Source organism: Trachemys scripta, chromosome 1 (assembly GCF_013100865.1).
Source record: "Trachemys scripta elegans isolate TJP31775 chromosome 1, CAS_Tse_1.0, whole genome shotgun sequence".
Lineage (NCBI taxonomy): Eukaryota > Metazoa > Chordata > Testudines > Emydidae > Trachemys > Trachemys scripta.
In genome coordinates, this window is record NC_048298.1 from 108140277 (window position 1) to 108163380 (window position 23104).

The 23104-nt window shown below is 46.5% G+C and overlaps 1 protein-coding gene across 1 annotated transcript in view; it reads right to left on the reverse strand.

Annotated features, from left to right (window-relative positions):
- CACNA2D4 (calcium voltage-gated channel auxiliary subunit alpha2delta 4) overlaps window positions 1–20034 on the reverse strand; it is a 155081-nt gene extending 135047 nt beyond the window's left edge. The window contains exons 1-4 of the mRNA XM_034758909.1: window positions 19946–20034; window positions 10887–10968; window positions 2293–2409; window positions 405–464 (exon numbers count right to left, since the gene is read on the reverse strand). Of these exons, the coding sequence (XP_034614800.1) occupies window positions 405–464; window positions 2293–2409; window positions 10887–10968; window positions 19946–20034 (348 nt within the window). The remainder of the gene's footprint in view (window positions 1–404; window positions 465–2292; window positions 2410–10886; window positions 10969–19945) is intronic.
- Between the last annotated feature and the right edge of the window lie 3070 nt (window positions 20035–23104).

Consider the following 23104-nt stretch of genomic DNA (forward strand, 5'->3'; position numbering starts at 1 on the left):
GTTAGCCACAGCTGGGGGTGCCAGAGAGTCTGGAGTGGAAGGAATCAGCACCCTTCTTTCTGCAACATCCCCAGCTGCCACCAGCATGTGCAGCAAGAATCTGAAGGGTGCTCTTCAGCATGAGTTTACTACCACTGTGGCAGGGTGAGGAGCTGCCGTCATGCCCTGGACCTGCCATGGGAATCACTTATTTAATCAGAATGACTCCTAATGAGACAGGAGTGAGTTATTAATGTGCTACTGGGTGCTTTGAAGGCAAGGAAATTCCCAACATGCCTAGGAATGGGATGGTTAGATAACTGGGTGCTCCTGGGATTGGCAGACCATGCCTGGCTATTGGCCAGTTCCTTCAAGGCTCCCTGTCACATGAATCAGGGCTTTGTCATTGAAGGATATGAACGTACCACCAGAGAGGAGTTGAATTCATGGTTCAGATCTGCGTCTTCCGCTGCTTCCACCAGCCTCTAATGCAAACACACACAAAGGGAGGATGAGTGGGAAACACCAGACAAGTCTTTTCAGAAGCATGAATTGTTCACAAAATACTGAAAACCCAGTGACTTGGACTTCAGATCTAGTTCAGCACAGCAGAGGAAGCTACGGGAGGTTACAAATTCCCCTGCATCCAATAAAGGAACGAAAGTTCTGTGCAGCAAGTTTCATATCTGGGGAGTGTACTCACAGGTACTAACTCCTAAGACTTTGTCCCCCCCACATAATGAGTACGTGGCACTGAGCATATTCATAGAGAGAGACAGGGCTGCCCAGAAGGGGGCGGGGGGGAGGCAAGAGAGGCAATTTGTCCCAGGCCCCGGATCCCACAGGGGCCCCCACGAGAATATAGTATTCTATAGTATTGCAACTTTTTTTTATGGAAGGGGCCCCCGAAATTGCTTTGCCCCAGGCCCCCTGAATCCTCTGGGCAGCCCTGGAGAGAGACTTCTATTCAGAAGAACAACAGAAGTTTTCATTCCACTTTAACTGGAGCCCTGTGAAAAAGACAACCCAGAGCCAGCCCAGCTTCAGCCTATCACCAACATAAAGGGAACGCAGACAAGCAGTGTGATGACTGGATTTTCAAAAGGGCCAGGAAACGTTATGACCATTGGTAAACTTTGCCAGCTATGGAAGCTAAAATAATCATCTGCATTATCAAATCTCATGTTTCAGGGCATCAACTGATCGTTTGTTTAGATTAAGATGGAATCCTGCTCAAACACAGCTGCATTTACAACACTGCACAATAAACTGTAGCTGTGTTATGGGCCTTAGTAAGGCAATCCAAGTTTGAATCTGAGTCTAATCTTCATGGAAGGTCCCTAGCTCTCTGATGAGTCAAACCAAAACCCTGGATCTGAACACACCTAAACTTTCCTTTTGATCCAGATCCAAACATTGTGGTTTTGGCCCATCTTTATTTTTTTTTTTTACACCAAATGGTTTTTAAGGAGCCAGGACTGTGTGACTATGGATCTGCACTTCTAAAATTAGGGTAAATACACTGGCACACAACAGGGTCATAGATGTTAAGACTAGACGGGACCATTATGATCCAGATTCTAGCTTGACTTCCCTACATAACACAGGTCAAAGAACCTCACCCAATCAGAGAGCAACTAATGTGCACAATACACATTCTCAAGCAGCTGCAAGAGTCAAACTCACAGTCCATGGATATTGCTCAGTGACAACAGCCACAGTATGCCACATTGGGCCACACAACATTCAAACAGGCTGCCATTCTTCAATAGCCAGTGTTCACTGCACAGGGCAGGGGTCTCACCTTCTGGAGGGTTAGCCCTGGATCTCTTGAATGAATGTTCATTATCTCATATTTATTTTGAAGCTAGCCAAGTCACTTGTTTTATTTTTCACCCCTGGCTGAGGTAGAAGCCACTATTCCTCTGTTTGTATTCTAGTATCTTTCTGCTAGTGGCTACATAATAACAGATGGAGTCAAGAGGCACCAGCTGTTGTTTGGATGGGCAACGAACTCCTCATATAACCTTTATACCTGCATAGCTTAGCAGTTGCAGGGAAATCAGGACCAGATATTTTTAGAGGTATTTAGGAGCCTAAAGATGCAGGCACCTCATGGGATTTTCAAAAGCACATAGGTACCTGAGTCCCATTGATTTCAATGGAAGTTAGGTGCCTAGGTGCTTTGTAACTCCCACTAGGATCCTATCTACATCATTAGGTGCCTAAATACCTTTAAACATTTGGCTTTCAGTGCATCTAGCTTTGTGGTTGGCAGAAGGGGATTTCCCCATAAAGTTCTCAAGTTTGTACCTCAACAGCTTCTACTTTTCTGCGCAGCATGCTCTCCATCTCCTCTGAGAACTTCTTCACCAGCTCCAAGCCATCCACTTCCTTGATCTTCAGAGTGGGCTCCACATCTTTGTACTTCTGGCCAAAGGAAAGGAGAAAATCCTCACTGAATAAGGTTCACTAGGAAAGTTGTGAATCAATTACATTAGCTGGGCATTCTAGTTACTGAGGAGAGATGCATCTAAAGGGTGGTCCTGATATTCATCTATCCTTTTCTATGCCTCCCCTTTCTTCCCTTCAGTTGGACCTGTGCAAATAACTAGTGCATAATGCAGTTAATTTAGACCTCTATGCATGATTTGTTGGTGCCATCAGGTGCTTGTAGTTGTCTAAGTTACCTCAGCTGCACCAGCAAATGATCACCCATGCAAAAATGTGCCTGTGGTTATTCGCACCCGCAAGCTGTGCAAAAATGGAAGCCAAGTTTTGAAAGCTTGCCAATGTGTGTATGTACTTCAAAGATAACTGCATATGTGTCATGCATACCTGCCACCATGCCACCTCAAGCTGAGTTCTTGTCAACTCTCACAAGCCAAGGAGGATTGGGTCTTATCAGTACTTATATGGGACTTGGGAGACCTCCCAGACAAATCCAGGGGTGCAGGGAGTGGTGATGGTAACTGAGTTCCAGAGTCAGTGCTGAACCAATTTCCTGCCTTGGGGTTAATGAGCACTAGAGCTGGGGATGCCCTCCACTGGCTGAGACAAAGTCCTGACAACTTCATAGTCATTCAAGATTTTCTGACATCTGATACAAAATAGGGGTTTAACCCCCAGTATTCTGTCCAAATTCCAAACTGAGCAATTATATTGTGCATGCCTAAATCACCCCTGCAGTTTCCATGTTAGATGTGATAGTCCTTATGTCTTCTCTTTAAAAACAACGAGGAAAGAGGAGCAGACCAGATGGGAGCAGGAAGGGAAACAAACTGCAAAAGGAGACAATGTGATTAACCTCTGTCAAAAAGGACAGAGCCCTTATCCTGCTAGTGGTGATGGTAATGAGAGTGTTTTGATTTAAGCAGGAAAACAAATTAATAGATTCCCTTAGTCCCTCAGCCTTTCTCTTTGCAGTATATGCACTCCACCCTTGCCCCCGGATGTGCAGGATTTATAAACAGGCTACATGGAGAAAGTTTTGTGAGACCCCCTTCTTAAAATATTGGCAGCACACCAGTGCTCTCAGCCTGAGGTTCATTCTCCAGCATGATATAAAATGAGGGGGGGGGCAGAGGATTTGGTGGTCCTTTCTAATTAGAAGATGTGGCGAGGGGTTTGAATGTCTCTGGGATAAACCACCAGGGCTCCTATTGTTAGACAAGCTCACTCATCATTAGAGAAGGCTGCTGAGCATATGTGGAGTCTGAAATGCCCTGAGGAGGTAGGACAGAAATAGAATCATACCCAGCTTGCGGCAGGCACGTGCGGAAGCTGCTAGTACTGTCTGGCATGATTAACAGAGCAAGGCTTTACTGGATTAAAAACTCCAGCCCTTGCATCCATGCTGCTGCTGCTGGGTAGCTGGACTGGATGGGGGAGGGGAAAAGAAGAGGAGGGGATGATTGCAAAGCACAGCAACACTACCAACAGGAGATTTACAGCCCACAGATGGAAGGCCCTGGATGATGACGAGACCACGGGACTCATCCCAGCTGCTGCCAGCCTGTCCCATTTAACTGTGTCATGGTTTCATCTGCAGAGAAGCTGATCTCTGCCACTCTGGGGGCTTTAATCAGGGCCCGCCTCTGTGAGATCAGAGTCATCTCCCCCTGGAATGCAAGACAGCTGGGAAAACTATACTAGCACTTGTATGAATGCTCTGTGCAAAGAAAACACCATCAGCAGTGGATAAACTGGGGTTGTACAGGATGGAGCAGTGATTGTTCCCAACAGTGCAGGGCTGAACAGCAGCGTTTTCACTCTAGCAGGGTAATAACAGCACTTTGCACTCCTGTCAATGATTTTGAGCATGCTTCTGACACATCAGTAATTAGAGGTTAAAAGGATATCAATAACAATGGGCACTTGAGTTTACCAGCCACAATGTACATTAAGAGCCCAGCCACACATAGTGTGCACAGTTCAACCCTTAGAATTCTCTGGGGTGGGGAGAATATTGCACAACATTAGCAGCTGGATATTTCAATGAATTCACTGGGGCTGTGTTCACCTTTGTGTTCCTTGAAATATTCTAGCAAATAATTTTACTGGCCGGAATGTTGATGAAAACAGTGAATTTTAATAGGACTCTTAGAGACTATTTGCTGAAAGAATATTCACATCCCACATGTAGGGAACACAAATAATGCCATGTGACCTCAGGTATTATGATCAGTTACCATAGTGATAAGTGCACTATAAATGTCTAGGTAGACTTCTGTGTCCAATCAAAACTAACCAACACAGATTACATTTAGAATCTTGGTTATCAACCCAGATTCACTTGCTGAAATTATTCAACAAGTAATTTTTAATAACAAAGAGTCAAAAAACAAAAAAACCCACCACCAGAAGAAAAACCGATAAGTTGCTTGAGTACAAGTCACAAACAGAAAAAGAGCCTATGTTCATAAGCTACATCTCTCCTTTAAAACCATGGTAACAACTAATTGGGATTCTCCTTCAGCACAAGTTGGGGAGGCTGAGGTCCCAGAGTTCTGTATCCTTTGCTGTGCCTGTGAAGTGATTTACATTGCCAAATACGTGTTCCTGTTCCAACCTCCATGAAATTTAGTCCACTGAAGTACTTAGCATTGCATAACTCACTGACAGTGCCACTACTTAAGTCAGAGAAAGACATTCCACCCTCACCCAGCAAAATCACTTAACATTCATTATTTAATTTGTCTGTTCTGGCCATTCTGCAATATTTAGTAATCTCCTTACTCAGTCTCATCTCCAGCTGAAGCCAACGGGGTTTAGCCACAAAGGAAAGCAGGAATTGGTTCTAGGAAACATATTCATTTTTCAATTTCTAATTAACTAAATCTAGTAAGCGTGAAATCCTGGGCCCATTAAAGTCAATGGCAGTTTTTCCATTGACTTCAATGGAGCCAGGATTTCACCGTCATTGAGCTCTCTTTTCTCAGTAAAAACAATAGTAAGTAATTCAATTACTTAGGGTCAAATCCTGATCCACATGTCCTCCAGACCATGAACAACTAAGTTTTTCATGATGTGGCTGGGTTCTGTGGTCACTGAAATTCTCAGCAGTGGCTGTTGTATAACAGAGAGCAGCTGGTAGACTATATAGCCGGCACACTCGACAAGCCATAGAAAAACAAAGCCTGGATTTTTTGTGCCCTTCAAATGTACTTTGTCAGCCTCATGGAGTTTTCTGGGCCTTCTGCTATGCTTTCTCCTCCCATGGATTTTTCAGTGGGGAGGAATGAACCAGCCCTTTTTATGTAATTACTAGAAGTTATCAGGAATTAGAAAGTATTACTTATTGCATAATGCACATGGATTTTACTACTCTTAAGAAAAGAAATGACTAATTTAAAGTAATTTCTCTCTTTGGGTGAAAGCAATTTGTATGAAATTCATCCCTTTGAACACAAAAGGCCTGTGAACCATTTAAGTCCCATTTAAGTTCTCACAGAAAAGGAACCACCAAAGCTAAAGAAGATGTATGCTTTGCCACTGTTCCCACAGCAGAGCCAACGCATTGCAATGGAGATTTCAGCAGACCAGAGCAAATCAATTTTTAAGCATCCTTTAGTGGCTATGTAAAATTTGCTGTGACCATTGTCCTGGCTGGTTCCTGGCTCGCTGCTAGCTGAGGAATGGGGCTCCATGTTGCTTTCTGGTGTCATCATAATTCTAACACAGCCTAAGGCTTTATTGGGCCTCGTGGGATGGGTGCAGGTTGGCAGTATCCAGTAGGATTGGAAGCAGGGGCTGTGGGTTGCAATAGGAATGCCTTATTAGTTTTCCTCTCTTTAAAACAACAAAAGCAAGCAAAAACTGCCAATGAAATTCAATGCAAAATGTTAATTAATGAAATAGAAGATTTAAATATAGAAAAGGCATGAAACGAAAAATTATGGTGCTAATAGCAATGGGAATTTCGTTACATTGTAAATATATCAAGCTCCTAATGCAAGGCCAAATTCTGATGTCCTTATTGTTATTACTCAGGTTTTTACTATGTCGTTACACAGGCGAAACTCCCACTGACTTCAATAAGAGTTTTGCCTGAGTGAGGAGTGAGCAAACATTGAGAAAAAACTCCAGGATTTGGCCTCTGCATTGTAAATCCATTGGGGAAGGGACTGTCCTTGTATTTGTCTGCAAAGCGCTCCAAATACCTATAATGCTGTAGCAGCAAGCCAAAATATTTCATGTGTGAAATGTGCCATGTAGCTCAAATACGATAACGTTGCTTTGGAAACTCTTGAATTTGAATTTTCTGACTTCTGTGCATTCAAATCCCCTGCCTTAACATAACCTGAGTCTGGGTGCACATGTGTGTGTGTGTGTGCGGGTGCTGGATTACATCAAAGTTCTTTGTAGGTCTGGCCTCTTTGAAAACAAGTTTCACCTATCTCAAGAGGTTTGTTCACATTACTGCATTAGGAGGATACCTGATCTTAGCCTCATGAAATCTCTCTCTCTCCACAGCTATAGCTCAAGCATGCAGATTGAAGTCCTTCAAGCTTATCTGCTTTAAGAAGCTTATTAGCGAAGATGGTGTTTGATCTAGAGTTTCCTAACAGGATAGAAGATGAGGAAAGACCTGGGGAAATGGGCACAGCAGGAAGAGAGGGGAAAACCCCAGGACGAGAGGGGAAAAATAAATAGGATTCGAGAGGGAGCAAGGGGGGTAGAGGTAATTCTGACTTGTCTGAGCTGCATGTGTATTTCTCTAGTAATGTCTAAACTGGGTAAGAAATGGACTTGGGGAGATGACTCAGAGAAGGAGAGAGTATGTAGGGCTGTGTTGGGTCAGAAATCAAAACCAGTTCCTGCAGGAAGTGACAATGGTGACTCAATGAGTGGCATTCTTCCCCTGAGACGCCACTGAACCAGTGTCCCACTCTGACATCAAGAATTCCATTTCAAGCAAAGCCCAGTCCATCTGCATGCAGTGTAGCAGGTCTGCATCGTGCACAAGAGAGAGGCAGATACCGCCTTCTCTCTATCAGTGCACTGCTCAGTATCTTTGACGGGAGCAGATGAAATGTGGCTATTCGTGGGTGGAGAGTGCTCTGTCCTCTATCAGGGAAAGAAAGGTGCCACCCCTGCTGCATGAATCCTGGGCTTGATTTGCTGGTCAGAATCAAACTGTCTTTCAGTCAGAAATCAATTGTCTTGTCTCTGAGAGAATCACACATAAGATTTTGCTGGATTTGGTGCAATCTTTTATTGACGATCTGAACATGGTGACTGCTATTGTTAGAAGTAGCATCTATGAGCCCTGTTGTGCTAGGTTCTGTACAGCTCCTCTCCCAAAGACCTTACAGTCTAAATAGACAAGACAGACAAAGGGGAAATAGAGGCACAGAGAGGTGAAAGGTCACCCAGCAAGCCAATGGCTGAGGTGGGAATAGAACCTACATATCCTGGCTCATAGTAACTTGTCCACACTGCCTTTCACAGACCACACTGCTTCTCATAACACTGGGTTTGTCAAGGAACAACCCCTTTGACTTTAAGGAAGGTGGAAGCCTTTAACCTCTGAGCAGAAATAGCCACAAGAGCAGTATTGGTTGGTTCTGATGGAGCAGTGGAAACAAAGACGGCAGCATTTTATCACAGTCCTTAACAGAGATGGTGAAGCTTATAGAACCCGATGGAAAATTCACACCTGCAGTCTTTCCATGAAGATCATAACAAGGGGCAAATACCTTGTGACATCACAGGAGACGGAGGTCCCAGCAGAAAGCAAATAGCTTCCATTTGAATGGCTTCTCTAGGTCCAAAGGAAACTTGGATACCTGCCAGAAGCTGCTTCCATCAGCTGGTGACACTATAGAAGAGTTGGCAATGGGCAACCATCATCACCGCTACTAAAGGCCTGACTTCAGCCTGTTTTGGTATCACATCACTGCTGGGTAAGAATTGGGCAATGAAGGGTCTGGATGCATTTTATTCCAATGTGGCACATGTATGCTCCTCATGAACAGGACTAACGATCAGTGTAGATGACTCATGCTAAAGGACCAGAGGACATTTATCAGACAAGCATAGCCAAGGAGGCAGAGAGGGAATCTGTTCTTGCATCAGACAGAAGGGAACACACTAGAGAAGGAGTTTCCAGAGGGTCCAGTAGAAAGGTGAGGAAGTGTGAATGGAACGACATTCTGTCCCTTTTGTAGCTGCAGCACAGGAGTGGCTCCATCAGTAGAAAGAGGGCAAAATGTAAACAGGTAGAAGGAGTGAAGGGCAATTTATGGCTTGGTGCAAAGAAAAGATGCAGGGAAGTAGGAGAGAGAAGGGATGGTGGGTGCGAGGAAAGAATCCATCCTCTCAGATGGGCTCTGCGGTGCTCGTACTGAGCCCTGTCCTCTCCAGCAGCACCAAAAAGAGGCTGATTGGTAAAACTGTGCTTGCAGCACAAAGGGCGGAGTCAAAGTTGCACGTGATCATCCCTCCCCTCCCCTCCTCAAGCTGTCTATAGCAGACAGGGACAGGTAGGGAAAGCAATGGTGTCCCAGGTTACTGGGTGTGCTTGCACTGAACGCCTTCCACTATCACAAAACACACCATCATGACACAGCATCTTAGCACTAGCCCTTTCTACAATATAGAAACTGGTGTAGAAACTACTCTCACTTCTCCCTATTCCCAGAAATGGGTTATCTACTAGGCCAGAATTGGAGCAGAGTCCCCTGGTAGATTGGGCAAAGAGGATGATAACCGGGCTACATATCTGTCATCCACTAGGGGCTCCAGGTTCCACCACAGACACCTATTGCCTGGAAACAGAACACAGGGAGACTGATTGCACCAGCAGGCTCATGCCGCCACTTGGGGGTGATTTTCAACAATGCTCAGCACTGGCTGAAGCCTGCTCCCCAATTTACAATTAGCTTCACTGGGAGCGGGGACAGGCCAGTGCTGAGCACTTTCAAAGGCCCACCCTCAGTACTATATACGGAGGCCATCCAAGCCAATGAGCCATCGGCAGTCAGCCGAGAGTGTGGCCATATGGAAAGAGGCTGATTTTCACAGATGGAAGATCTGAATCAGAACAGAGAAACTCCCTCCCACCACTCTCTGGCAATGAGAGCCAGGGGAATGGCAATGATCAAGAAGCAGGTCTGGTGCTCACTGCTTTCCATGCTAACGCCTAACCTACCTACATGCACAGTCACTGTGTGTGAGTTCATGAAGAGTGTGATTGGTTTCTTATCTGGCTCATGGAACTGCCTCTCTGCCAGGACTCTGATGAGAACTCTGTCCCCTGGCAATTTCAATGAACACTTTCCCCCCGCCCCCCATCTAGCTTCTGCATTGGCCTGTTCCATATAAAATATACTACGTCCCAGGCAGACTCACACATACACACTTCAAATTAGCCTTCTGTGATTGAAACTCAATCACTCCAAAGTTCATGGACAGCAAAAGAGGAGCTAGCCTGACCAAAGCAAGATAATTATTTCAGATAATTACGTGCTGGTTCATAACTGATTAATTCCAGCAGAAACTTGAGACAGATTTTTGCTGTGCTTCTCCAGTGCCAGCATTTCCTACCTGAGCTCATGGACCGAGCAAAACAAACAAGGTGGTCCAAATTCTCTGCTGGTGCAAATGGGCCAAACACCACTGAAGTCACTGGAGCTGGACCCATTTATGCCAGCTGCCGCCAATCAGGATGTTCCTAGCAGCTGGAATTTCAAGAAGTGGAGGGTATGAAGGTTGCTATTCCTGTGCTGAAGTTGCAGGGGCATGGATTAAAGAACTGTGCATGATGGGCAGGGTAGGGTGAGCAATTCTTTATTCCAAGGCAATCTAGTGGTATACAGCTGCTTTCAGAAATGGCATCACAACGTCCTTCAGAGAATCAGTCCTAAACTAAAGAGGAAAATCAAATTTTAAAGCAAGATTTAAAGAGAGGGAAGTGACTCAGTGGAACAGTGGGAGGACGACAGATGAGGAAGTACAAATAAACAAGAGAGCCCCAGTTGGGAAAGCCCAGGGAACAGAGAGGAAGGCAATATTGGAGTAGAGTGAGCAGGTGGGGGAGTAGACGTATATGCAGTTAAGAAGGGAGGAGAAGAGTGAATATGGTCATTAAGGGAAAAAGGTGGATATGAGGTCAGAGGAGAAAGGTGAACAGTGCCCATGGATAGTATGAAAAGCCAGGAGGGCAATTCTGAGTCCGAAGTGGCTAGTGAGCCAATGAAAGCATCAGAGAGAGGGGCAAAGTCCACCTGGACCAATGAAAGTTAGAGGGTAGGGACTGGGAAATGAATCCAAATGGTCTTGAAAGTTAGTGAAGATTTCCTAGTGTTGCCCTTCTACAGTCGATCCCCAGGACACACACAGAGAGAGAAGATACAGAGGAGGGAAATCTGAAACCAGCAAAGCTCATTGCAGGTATAGCCTACCTTCTGTAAGAGGAGCGAGCCTGAATACTTTGTCATGATGGAATATATTTCCCCACCAAAGGCATCTGCCCAGGACTTCACCCTAAAGTGGAAAAAGAGGAAAACCAGCAGTATTAGCACATCAGGTAGATAAGCTGCATCAAAGGGCAACAGTCATGCAGGCATGTATCACTTCCCGTCTCCCTATGCATGCAAATCACCAAGCACACCTATGACACAGTAGAAAAAGTGCTAACATGTTTTCTTTTTGAACTGCTAGTGAAACATGCAACAGTAGTGGGAAACCATCATCTCTGTGGCCCACTCTGCACCCTGGTCTTTCCTTACCATTAGGCTGTTTTAACAGTGCCAAGTTTTGGGGTTCTTATTCAGTCATTATTGACTCTAACAGGAGTTTGCCTGAGTAAAGACCAAGCAAAAGCTGAGTTATAACAGGGTAAGGATCTCAGGATTCAGCCTTTAGACCATGCATTCTTTGGGGTAGGGACAATGAGCCAGGCTGTGATCTCAGTTACTCCAGTGTGAATCCAAGGCATGCAATTGCTTTCAGTGAAGGTATGCTGGACTGACACGGGTGTAAACTGGGAGCAGATTCTGGGTCAAATCTTATTTCTCTGTCAAGTACCATGCACATGTATGCCATCCTACAAATAATAGACAATAGCAATCCCACACAGAGATCATAAGGGTGGTGACATGCAGGCTGAGCATAAAGATATTGCCTCCTCCCCAAATTAGCATGTATGGCTGCAGTAATTGTCAGAATACTTAATCAGGAATTATGTTAGGATGTTCCACCTACACTCAGTTCCTTTTACAGGGATTCACTGAAGAGGTATCTACTTTTTTATAGAACACATGGCTGTCTCCACTCATCGGAACAAACCAGTTGCTTATGGAGTACAGATTCTTACCTATAATTTTCAGTGGGATTCTTCCCAGTTCTAAGAAAACTTTAAACCCAGAGGGCCTGATTCTTCTCTTTGCAAGGCCAGTACAGTATAATGCAATCAAAATCAATGGCATTCCACCACCATAAAAAACTAGTGCAATGGCATGGTAAATCAAGCACTGAGACATCCATTTTTTAACCCCTGTGTGTGATCCTGCTCCCACTGAAGTCAATGGAAGCAACTCGGTATTTCTGGCTTTTATGGTCAGTTTATTGGTTTCTGCATCCTGTTTTGTCAGCCACAGTCATCTTTTTTTTTATACCCTGAAAACAATACCGAATATTTGAATTCGCTAGGAAGACAGGATTCACTTTCCCATCTCAGACCCTTATTCTGACAAGCCCACTAGCTTGCTTCTGGCCAGAGAAAAGCTAAAAACAAACACTTTGCCTATTGTGTAATAGACAGGGGTGGGGAAGAATTCCTTCCAAACCCTTATGGTGATCAGCTGATGTCCTGAAGCATGAGATCTGATTACCCTTATCTCATTATTTAACTCAATAGCTCCCTGAAGCAGCTCATTTAACAATTTGTCTCTACAAGCCATTTAATGTTGGCCTGAAAATTTACTAACAGTCACAAAAGCTGCTTACCCACCCATATGATGATGATAGGAAAGCTACACATAGGGCTTCTGGGAGGTTGCCTAGCCAGCCCAGGGAACTGCAGCAGTGTTACTGTCTCTCTTGATTTTATCAAGTCTTGTGATATTTGGTGTTTGCTCTGAAAGCCAGGGCTCCTGGAATCATGTGATTGCATGAGAATCTCAGAGCTTTCATTAGAAAGAGAAGAAACAAAAGTTTCTAGCCCTCACAGTTGCAAAAGAAAAGCTTGAAAATGTGAACCCTAAAAGCTCCATCACCGGGAAATAAATAAAAGAACCTGAAATTACTGTTTTTAAAAAAACGATATGATTTTTAAGCCAATCCCAGGATTTCTGAATGCCTGGGATTGGAAATACTGCTGCAGACTCCCAGGAAATATCCTGGGACTGTGGCAATGGGCAGGCAGCTGTGGCACAGCTGTGTTCAGAGCACAGCAGCATCTCCATTGACTGTTCTCTGGCTGCCTCCCTAGCCCTGTTGGCTGCCTCTCTGCTGGGTTTCTTGAAGCTACGTGTGGCACTTGGGGTGCTGGAGAATCTACATTTCCTGCAGGCAAAGAGAAGGACAGTGCTGGCCAGGGAGTTAGGGGGAAGCATGGGGATAGAAAGGAAAGGGGGAGTCATGGGGACAGAGATGGGGAACTACAGGGTGACAAATGGAAGACCAGAAAGAAGAGAAGAGCCATGGGAAGGCATGAGAAGACTCATTAGGGACAATTATAAGAGAGACTGAGGTCTTGGCTACACTTGCGAGTTACAGCACAATAAAGCCGCGTACAGCGCAGTATCTCACTCCCCGTCCACACTGGCAAGGCACGTACAGCGCTGTATCTCTGCGGCTACAGCGCTGCTGGTACTCCACCTCCCCGAGAGGAATAAAGAGTAGGGCCGCCCAATGTGCTCTGATTGGCCTCCAGAAGTATTCGGCAGTATCCCACAATGCCTGTTCTAGCCACTCTGGTCATCAGTTCGAACTCTACTGCCCTGGCCTCAGATGACCAACCGTCAGACCCACCCTTTATATTCCCCAGGGAATTTAAAAAATCCCCTTCCTGTTTGCTCAGCCAGGTGTGGAGTGCTATCAGCGAATCTTTCCAGATGACCATGCCTCCATGCGCCAAGCGAGCCCCAGTATGGAGCAATGGTGAGTTGCTGGACCTTATCAGTGTTTGGGGGGAAGAAGCTGTCCAGTCCCAGCTGCGCTCCAGCCGTAGGAATTACGATACCTTCGGGCAGATATCAAGGGCCATGATGGAAAGGGGCCATGACCGGGACGCACTGCAGTGCAGGATTAAAGTGAAGGAGCTGCGGAATGCCTACCGCAAAGCCTGCAAGGCAAATGGCCGCTCGGGTGCTCCCCCACCCCATGACCTGCCGATTCTACAAAGAGCTGGACGCGATACTTGGGGGTGACCCCACCTCAACTCCAAGCACCACCATGGACACTTCAGAGTGGGGGGAGAAGGAAGAGGAAGAGGAGGAAAGCGGGAGTGAGGGTGCTGGGGCGGGGAGAGACACCCCGGAATCCCTGGAGGCATGCAGAGCCGGGAGCTCTCCTCGAGCCAGGAGAAAGGTAGCCAGTCGCAATGGCCGGTACTTGGTGGAAGACAAACAGAAGAGCAGGTTCCCGATTAGCAGCTTTTTTTGTCAGGAAGGAATTTTTTCAGTGTGGGCTCTTTGGGAGAGGAGGGTTAGGGCTGCATGCATGCCTAGATGCGGAATAGCGCATTGATGCGGTCTATCACATCGCGGTAATCAGCCTTGGTAATCTCTTCAAAAGTCTCATCCAGAACGTGGGCAATGCGCTTGCGCAGGTTTCTTGGGAGAGCCACCGTGGTCCTTGTCCCAGTCAGGCTAATGTGTCCGTGCCACTGTGCCACCAGGGGCGGGGGGACCATTGCTGCACACAGGCAAGCCAGGGCGGAAGCTGCACTGCAGTAGAAGACCCTCCCTTGCTTCCCAGGTCACCCTCAACAGCGAGATATCTTCCAGGATGAACTCCTGTGGAAAATGTTGGGACAGTGTTCAGTGTAGGTTCCCCCTGCAGCTGTTGGCTCTCCCCAAGTCACAGAAACCCAGAGGACAGTACAGCCCTGAAACAATCAGTCCCCCTTACTCACCATTTTGGGGCTCTCGTCGGTTATGTGCACTCTCTTTGGGACGGGAAAATTATGCTATTGTGTAGACTGTGTGTGCCCTCCTTAAGTGCGGGGGAATCATTACTCCGTCTGGTATAAACAATGCTGCCTCTGTTAAGTGTTGCATTTTGCCTTTACAGGTGCAACCTTGAGATCTCAGCCTTCCGTGTTATCACCGGCTGAGAGACTGCAAAAACTCTGGAAGAGACCGCGAAAAAGCAAAGAAGAGATGCTGCAACAAGTGATGCATCAATCTCTTAAAGAGAATCAAAAAGTGCAAGAGTGGAGGGAGAGCGAAAGCAGGATCCACCAGGAAAACGCAGCGCACCAGCAGTGAAGCACGGAGCACCGGCAGCAAAGCACGGATCGGCTTATAAGCATCATGGAGCGCCAAGCGGACTCTATCCAGGCGCTCATAGCCATGCAGGTGGAGCACTACCGCGCCCACCCCCACCCTGCAGCCCTTGTCCCAAAACTCTTTCCCTTGTGCCCCCATGTTACCTCCAACCCACTTTCCCCAACATCCGGCTTCTTACTGCCACCAGCTGCCTCCAACACCTGTATCTTCACTACCCAGCCCTGAAAACTACGTACCTTACCCTCTGCACTCAACCCCCATCACCATGCAGTATAGCTATCCTGAAGTGCTGCACTCATTGCACAGCACTCCAGACAGGACATACGCAAATCTGTGATTGTACCATTCCGCACCCTACCCCCTTGCCCTTTCTGATTCCCAAGCAGTTGTGTTTCTTTTCATAAATGCATTTTCTTTTCAATAAATGGATTTTTTGGCTTTGAAAACAGTCTTTATTATTGCATAAAGTAAAAGATACCTTAGCCCAGGAAAGAAACAGGCACTACAAATCAGCTTAGCAAACACAGATTCCTACTAACATTGGAACCACTGCACTTCACTCCCGTGCAGGGCACCAGACATTACTGCTGGTTTTCAGCCTCCAATTGCTCCCTCAAGGCATCCCTAATCATTGCAGCCCCGTGCTGGGCCTCTCTAATAGCCCTGCTCTCTGGCTGTGCAAATTCAGCCTCCAGATGTTGAACCTCAGCGGTCCAGGCCTGACTGGATCTTTCACCCTTCCCTTCACAAATATTATGGAGGGAACAGCAAGCGGATATAACCGCGGGGATGCTGTTTTCGGCCAAGTCCAGCTTCCCATACAGAGATCGCCAGTGGCCCTTTAAATGGCCAAAAGCACATTCCACAGTCATTCGACACTGGCTCAGCCTGTAGTTGAACCGTTCCTTGCTTCTGTCAAGGCTCCCTGTGTAGGGTTTCATGAACCACAGCATTAATGGGTAAGCGGGGTCTCCAAGGATCACAATAGGCATTCGACTTCCCCTACTGTGATCCTCCGCTCTGGGAAAAAAGTCCCGGCCCACAGCTTCCTCAACAGGTCAGTGTTTCGAAAGATGTGTGCATCATGCACCTTTCCGGGCCAACCTGCGTTAATGTCAATGAAACGCCCACGGTGATCCACAAGCAGCTGGAGAACCATAGAGAAATACCCCTTCCGATTACTCGGATGCTGGGTGGGCTGGTGCCAGAATAGGAATATGCGTCCCATCTCTTGCCCCTTCACACGTAGGGAAACCCATTTGTGCAAAGCCATCTACAATGTCCTGCACGTTACCCAGAGTCATAGAATCATAGAATATCAGGGTTGGAAGGGACCTCAGGAGGTCATCTAGTCCAACCCCCTGCTCTCAATCCCCAGACAGATTTTTCCACCAGATCCCTAAATGGCCCCCTCAAGGATTGAGCTCACAACCCTGGGTTTAGCAGGCCAATGCTCAAACCACTGAGCTATCCCTCCCCCCACAGTTCTTCTGAGCAGGATGCGATTAATGGCCCTGCAAACTTGCATCAACACGATTCCAACAGTCGACTTTCCGACTCCAAACTGGTTAGCGACCGATTGGTAGCTGTCTGGAGTTGCCAGCTTCCAGATTGCAATAGCCACCCGCTTCTCCACCGGCAGGGCAGCTCTCAATCTCATGTCCTTGCACCGCAGGGTGGGGGCGAGCTCCTCACACAGTCCCATGAAAGTGGCTTTTCTCATCTGAAAGTTCTGCAGCCACTGCTCGTCATCCCAGACTTGCATGACGATGTGATCCCACCACTCGGTGCTTGTTTCCCGAGCCCAAAAGCGGTGTTCCACAGTGCTGAGCATGTCCGTGAATGCCACAAGCAATTTCGTGTTGTACGCGTTACACGACTCAATATCATCGTCGGACTCCTTGATATCATCGTCGAACACCTCACTGTCACTTTGGATCTTAAGGACTAGCTCGACTGCCAAACATGACGTGCTGGCGAGACCCGTCAGCATTCCCCTCAGCATTTCAGGCTCCATTTCCCGCAGACCGAAATGGAACACAGACCGCGCTGCACAGAAACCGTTGAAAGATGGCATTGAAAGATGATGCCAAATGTGGATGGAAACACAGGGATCGTTGGGATGCGAAGCGATGCATCACGGGGCATTGGGACAGGACCCAGAATGCCCCGCACCCCTTACCCCCTTCCCACAACCCCCGGCGCCAGAATGGGAAGAGGTGCTCTGTGGGATAGCTGCCCATAATGCACCACTCCCAATGCTGCTGCAAGTGCTGCAAATGTGGCCACGACAGTGTGCTGGCGGCTGTCAGTGTAGACAGACTGCAGCGCTTTCCCTACTCAGCTGTACGAAGACAGGTTTAACTCACAGCGCTGTTCAGCTGCAAGTGTAGCCATATCCATAGGTCAGGCAACTGGCAGCATACAGGGACTTCTCATCAGAGCAATGTAAAAGGGAGGTTCCTGTAGGTAAATAGGGGTCAGAAATAAATGGGGACCCAAGAAGGGCACTGAGACAGCCAATGGACAATTATTTTTCACATAAGCCAGGAGCCTGGGGGCTGCTGGAGGGCTCGGTGCATTTTGGTGAATCTGAGGTAGTTGTCTTTGTTAGATGATTGAGAGAAGAGGATAAAGAACCAAACTCATATTCACCAGATTGCATCAAAACTTCTGTGACTGCCGGTTCCCAGAACCCCAGATAATATGCAGAATTGTCCCTCTGGGGGGGAAAGCCTTGAAATGTCAGTAGCTACCTGGTTATTGTGATTTAATAACCATAATTATTAAGCTATAGGGGGGAGGGATAGCTCAGTGGTTTGAGCATTGGCCTGCTAAACCCAGGGTTGTGAGTTCAATCCTTGAGGGGGCCACTTAGGGATCTGGGGCATAATTATTAAGATTTCATCGTGCAGCAGCCAGGATAAAGTCCATGATAAAATGTTATGAGATGCTCAGAGTTAAGCCCCCAAAGGTGGCGATGAATGTGTGGGTTTCTTGGTAAATACATGAAGGATTCCACGGATGGAATCTTTCTGGGTCTATTTGAGAGAGGCCTTGAGCTGTTTGAATGCAAAACACTCCTCTTGATCTCAGAAAGAGACGTAAGCTTTCTTCAATACTTTAGTTCATGTAACTGTTTCTCCAACACAATGTCATTTCTTTCAGCCATCGCATGAGAAGCAGATTTTCCTCCCTCCGAGTAATGCAGAAATATCCAAATCTCTTCCATTTCAAACAAATTGTAGCATAAAAAATTCTACACCAATATATTTTTAACCTTAAAGTAGTTAAGTTGCTTAAATCAGCTTAGCAAGGTCCAATACTTTTAACTCTATATATTCAGATGTTAGTATCATGGCAACCTGCCAAAGAAAGATTCGTCACCAATGCAGGACTTTCTTTGTAGCATGGTGTCAGCCCTGGGCTAGCCATCCATGACGCTGAGGAGAGGTACACGCACTCCCCTTCCCCTCAGAGTGCATGCCCAAACGCACGCACACAAGTATGGCACATGCACAAGTCTGTATACACATAAAACCCTTGTGTAAAAAGTCCATGCACAGATACATGTCTGAAAACCTGCATACAAATGCAGTGCACACACAATACAATTAATGCTATGAAGAATTTGCACTTCTAACATGCTTTTCATTTGCAGATTTCACAGGATTTTATAAAGGAAGATTAGAGTCATAATCCCCATTTTACAAATAGGGAAAGGAAACAGAGAGAGGTGATATGACCGGCATGCCACCCTACACTAAAATATGTATGTGTGTGTACAGTGCATACGTATACTGCACATGTGTGCATAATAGTCATTGCTGTGTAAGCCTTTGGAGTAATATTATACATAGCCAGTGTAAGGGGATAGTACCAGTACTATATAGAAGTACTAGGAACAGTAAGACAAATTGGTTCTTATGTATAAAGATGGCCAGAATGACACATCTTCACTCAAGTACTTCAGACATATCACAGAGCATCAGTGCTACAGCCCTGCCCTAGGAAGATGTTACACACCCGCATAAAATAAGTGCACCTCTGAGGTGGCTCAAATTTGTCCCAGCAACCAGACTGGTCTCCAGCTGCCCCCGGAGATCAGAAGCTGTTTTTATACCATGTTTGCCTGCTCCTTCTGGGAGCTGAGGAAATGGACTAGAGCCTACAATAAATAATAACACCTACCTCTTATCTAGTACTTTTTATTTTCAGATCTCAAAGAACTACACAAAGGGGGTCAGTATCATTATCCCCAATTTATCAAAGGGGAAACTGAGGCATGGGGAGGGACATGACTGGCCCATGGTCACTGAGTAGCAGGGCTGGCTCCAGGGTTTTCGCCGCGCCAAGCGGTGCAAAAAAAAAAAAAAAAGCCGTGATCATGATCTGCAGTGGCAATTCGGCGGGAGGTCCTTCGCTCCGAACATGAGTGAGGGACTGTCCACCGAATTGCTGCCGAATAGCTGGACGTGACGCCTCTCTCTGGAGTGGCCGCCCCAAGCACCTGCTTGGCAAGCTGGTGCCTGGAGCCGGCCCTGCTGAGCAGGCCAGTGGCAGAGACTTTAACTCAGGTCTTCTGAGTCCCAGTCCACTAGGCTATTCTATACACTTTAAGAACAATCCTTTTCTGTCTGTGAGCCCAGGTCCATGGGAATGATTCCCAATGTGGCTTGGACCTGGTGGTGAAGTGAGATTTTGCATCTACGGCAAAAATCAGGTCAAAGAAATATTCCATGCAAAAAGTACAATTAAAGCTCTGTCGTCCCCCAGACAAATGACATCTCTGAAAGGTGGGGAGGTGGGTGTCTCTTTAAGGGAAGGGACTGGTGCTGGTTACGAGAGGGGATAAAGGAACACTGAGCGAAAAGGGATGATGAATGGCAGAGTGGGGACTGGGGCACTAGTAGCAGAAGAGGGAAATAGACAGTGAAGGGCAGAGGGTCGTTGAGGGCAGAGGAGTATGTGGGTAAAGGGGTACGAGGCATGGGGGAAACACTTACGTTTCCAGTGGTATCTTTGCCTGGGACTTAGCAGAAGGCAGGAGGCAGCTGAGTGAGAGGAAAAGCCACAGAATGGCTCCTGGCACCATCCTCCAGGCAAAGACCATCAGCAACAGGACCAGTTGTATAGACATAGAGATTCCCAGCCACGTTTGCCACTTTATGGAGGTCCCAGCACTGTCCAGACAGGCCCCAGCATGGTATCTTGCAGGGGAGTGGGGTTGGGGAGCAGAGTCCTGGGGACACTTAAGCCTGCATGCTGCTGCCACCCTGTGCCGTCAGTCCACACCGTCCCAGTCCAAATGGAGAAAAGCTCCACTGGGACTGCACAGCCTCCCACCTAACAGCTGCAGATAAAAGTTTGCAAAGAATATGCTGGAGTTACTGAGAGGGGAAACTCGGAAGAAGCTGCCCCATGGCTGCCAAGGTGATCACTGGGTCCCGTCTAGCTTATGTGCCTTGCAGGAATGGAAGAGACTTGAGGGAGCTCTGCAGCAACAGCATCTACGTAATCCACTGCCGGCCCTTTAATCCCCATGCAAAGCAGCAATAGCAGCAGATTTAGGGAAGTGGAGTGGGATAAAATCACCCAGGATTACTCTGATTTCTGAAGACAGGCCTCAGCTCGTCCAATCAGAGATCAGAACAAGCTTCCTCCGAGCCTGTTTTAAAGGGACAGCATCACCTCTTCTAAAAAAAGTCTCCTGACCTTTGATCCCTATTGAACAGCACTTGCTCCTCACTTGTAGAGGATGCATGTAAATTGCCCTGGCATGTTTTCCTCTCTGCCAGGGATCATTTCTCTTGATTTTCTTTTATGTCCCACCCTCTCTCTCCATCTTCTAGGAAGTACTAAACATACCAAGCCAAACCCTGTTCTTCGTTATTCCTATGCATGTGACCCCAGTAAGTCAAAAGGGTTGCAAAAGTGTAAACGAGAGGCGAATTTAGACTGGGTCAGAATCTGATCTCAGTTATACTGTTGGGTTAGTATAAAGGATACTATTATTACCTAGTGTTTGTATTAGGGTTCCACCCTCGAGGTCTCAATCAGAACCCCATTGTGCCGGGAACTATCCAACCAAATCTCAGATGCAGTCCCTGGACTAAAGAACTAAATAATATCTAGGCAAAAAATGAACTGAGGGAGGAAAAAGGACAACAAGAAGCAAAAATGGAATCAAAGAAGAACCAGGAAAATACTGGACACTTAATCTGATCTGACATCTGTGAATGTGAAACTATCCAGACAACTACCCACTAATTTGTATCTGGAGATTGACTAGTGAGTCCAGAGAGACCTATGGTTGTAGTAGATAGCAAATTACATACTGTTACGAGGGTCACACTTTATATTAATGTTTAATTTATAAATGATTTTAAAGGGTTAATAAAAGACTACTAGATGTTATAACCATGTTACTGACAGGAGTAGTAGATAGCTAAAAGTACATCAGCAAAACATATTAAAAGATCGTTAGAAGCAACCTATTGACCGGCTGGACTGCAGAACAATGGATTAAGCTTTTATTAAAACATCTATTAATAATTTATTAACCTGTCATAAACTATTTATAAATGGAACTTGAATATAAAGTGTAACAATTATGAGCATAGCATGTAATGCCACACCAAGCATTTCTCAAATGTATATGCAGGAGGAATCATCTGCAAAACGATAGAGGTAAAGTATCAGACACAGGGCAGGTGTAATATTGTTTGCAGACTTGGTGCCCACACATGTAATGGGATTAGAGAAAAACTAGAGCAAATACAGAGAAGAGAAACAAGGATTAGAGGTTAAAATATATGATGAGCAACTGAAAATTTTAAACCGGCGAGGATAATTAACCACGGTGATCTTTTACTTAGGGATTTAGTGGATTCTCCATCAATTGACATCTTTAAATGAACAGTAGATGTGTCTGTAAAAGATATGTTATAGCTCAATGTGACGGGTTGTGACTCACCACTGCAGCGCCTCCTGCTGGATGTCCCCGGGATCAGCTCTGCTAGCTAGTATGCCCTCTTCTGGTGGTGTCTCGCCCACCGTCACCTCTGCTCCTGGATCCATGTCACCCCAAGGACCGTGGCGTCCTCTTCAGGACACAGCCCTCTGGCTGTGTCACACTCAGTTCTCCCCCATTCTGGGGGAACAGCAGTCTACTGCCCAGCCACTTCCTCAGTGGCAATTGGGGCAGGGAGGCACCCAGGCCCGCCCACTACTCTGAGTCCTGGCCCAGGGACCGTGTAGATGGCAGCCACATGCTGCATCTCCTCCAACCTCTCGGTCTTCTTCCCTGGGCCACTTCCCCGCAACCCCAGCACCTTCTCCACCCTTGTCTCAGGGCCTTAGCATGCCGGCAGTCAGCCAGAAGCTCACTCTCGCTCCCCTGAACGTGCTTAGCGCTACTCTGTCCAAGATGCTAGCTGCCCTCTGCCTGCAAGGCAGCCAGTCCTCCTCCCTCCCCGAGCTCCAGGGAGTGGCTGACCTGCTCTGCCCTGCGGCTCTTCTTATATGGGCCTGCCCGACCCTGATTGACTGTTCCTCGCAGCCCCTCTCCAACTGGCTATTTCCTACACAGCCTCCCTAGGGTCCTCTACAATTGACTGCCTGTCGCGTAGCCTCTCTAGGGTTCTATTAACCATTTATGGGCTAGTGTGGGGCAGGCGTCCCATCACACTCAACCACAAATTATGGGCATGATGCGGGAATTACTGGGTGAGGTTTTTTGGCCTGTGTTATGCAGGTCAGACTAAATGGTCAGGATGGTCACATCTTACATTAAAATTTATGAATCTATGAATTTTAGAAGAGTCAAATCTCAGGCAGACAAGATCACCTACTATACCTTCAAGGTAATAAATACAATATCCACTATAAATGAAGCAAGGGAATTATTCACAATTTCAGATGGAAGCAGAATGGCTTTATGGATTTGTAGGGAAGGGTTGCAGACCAAGCTGGATGAGCAAGCATCTCAAACATGGAAGATGGGAAGAATCAGCAAGGTAGCCTATCTCTTGAAGGTCAGAAAAAGTATAGGGATAAAGTGAGACCTGCCAATAGCCAAGCAGAATTGGACCCTGCAAAGGGAATTAAAACCAATAGTAAAAGGTTCTATAGCTATATAAATAAGAAGAAAACAAGGAAAGAAG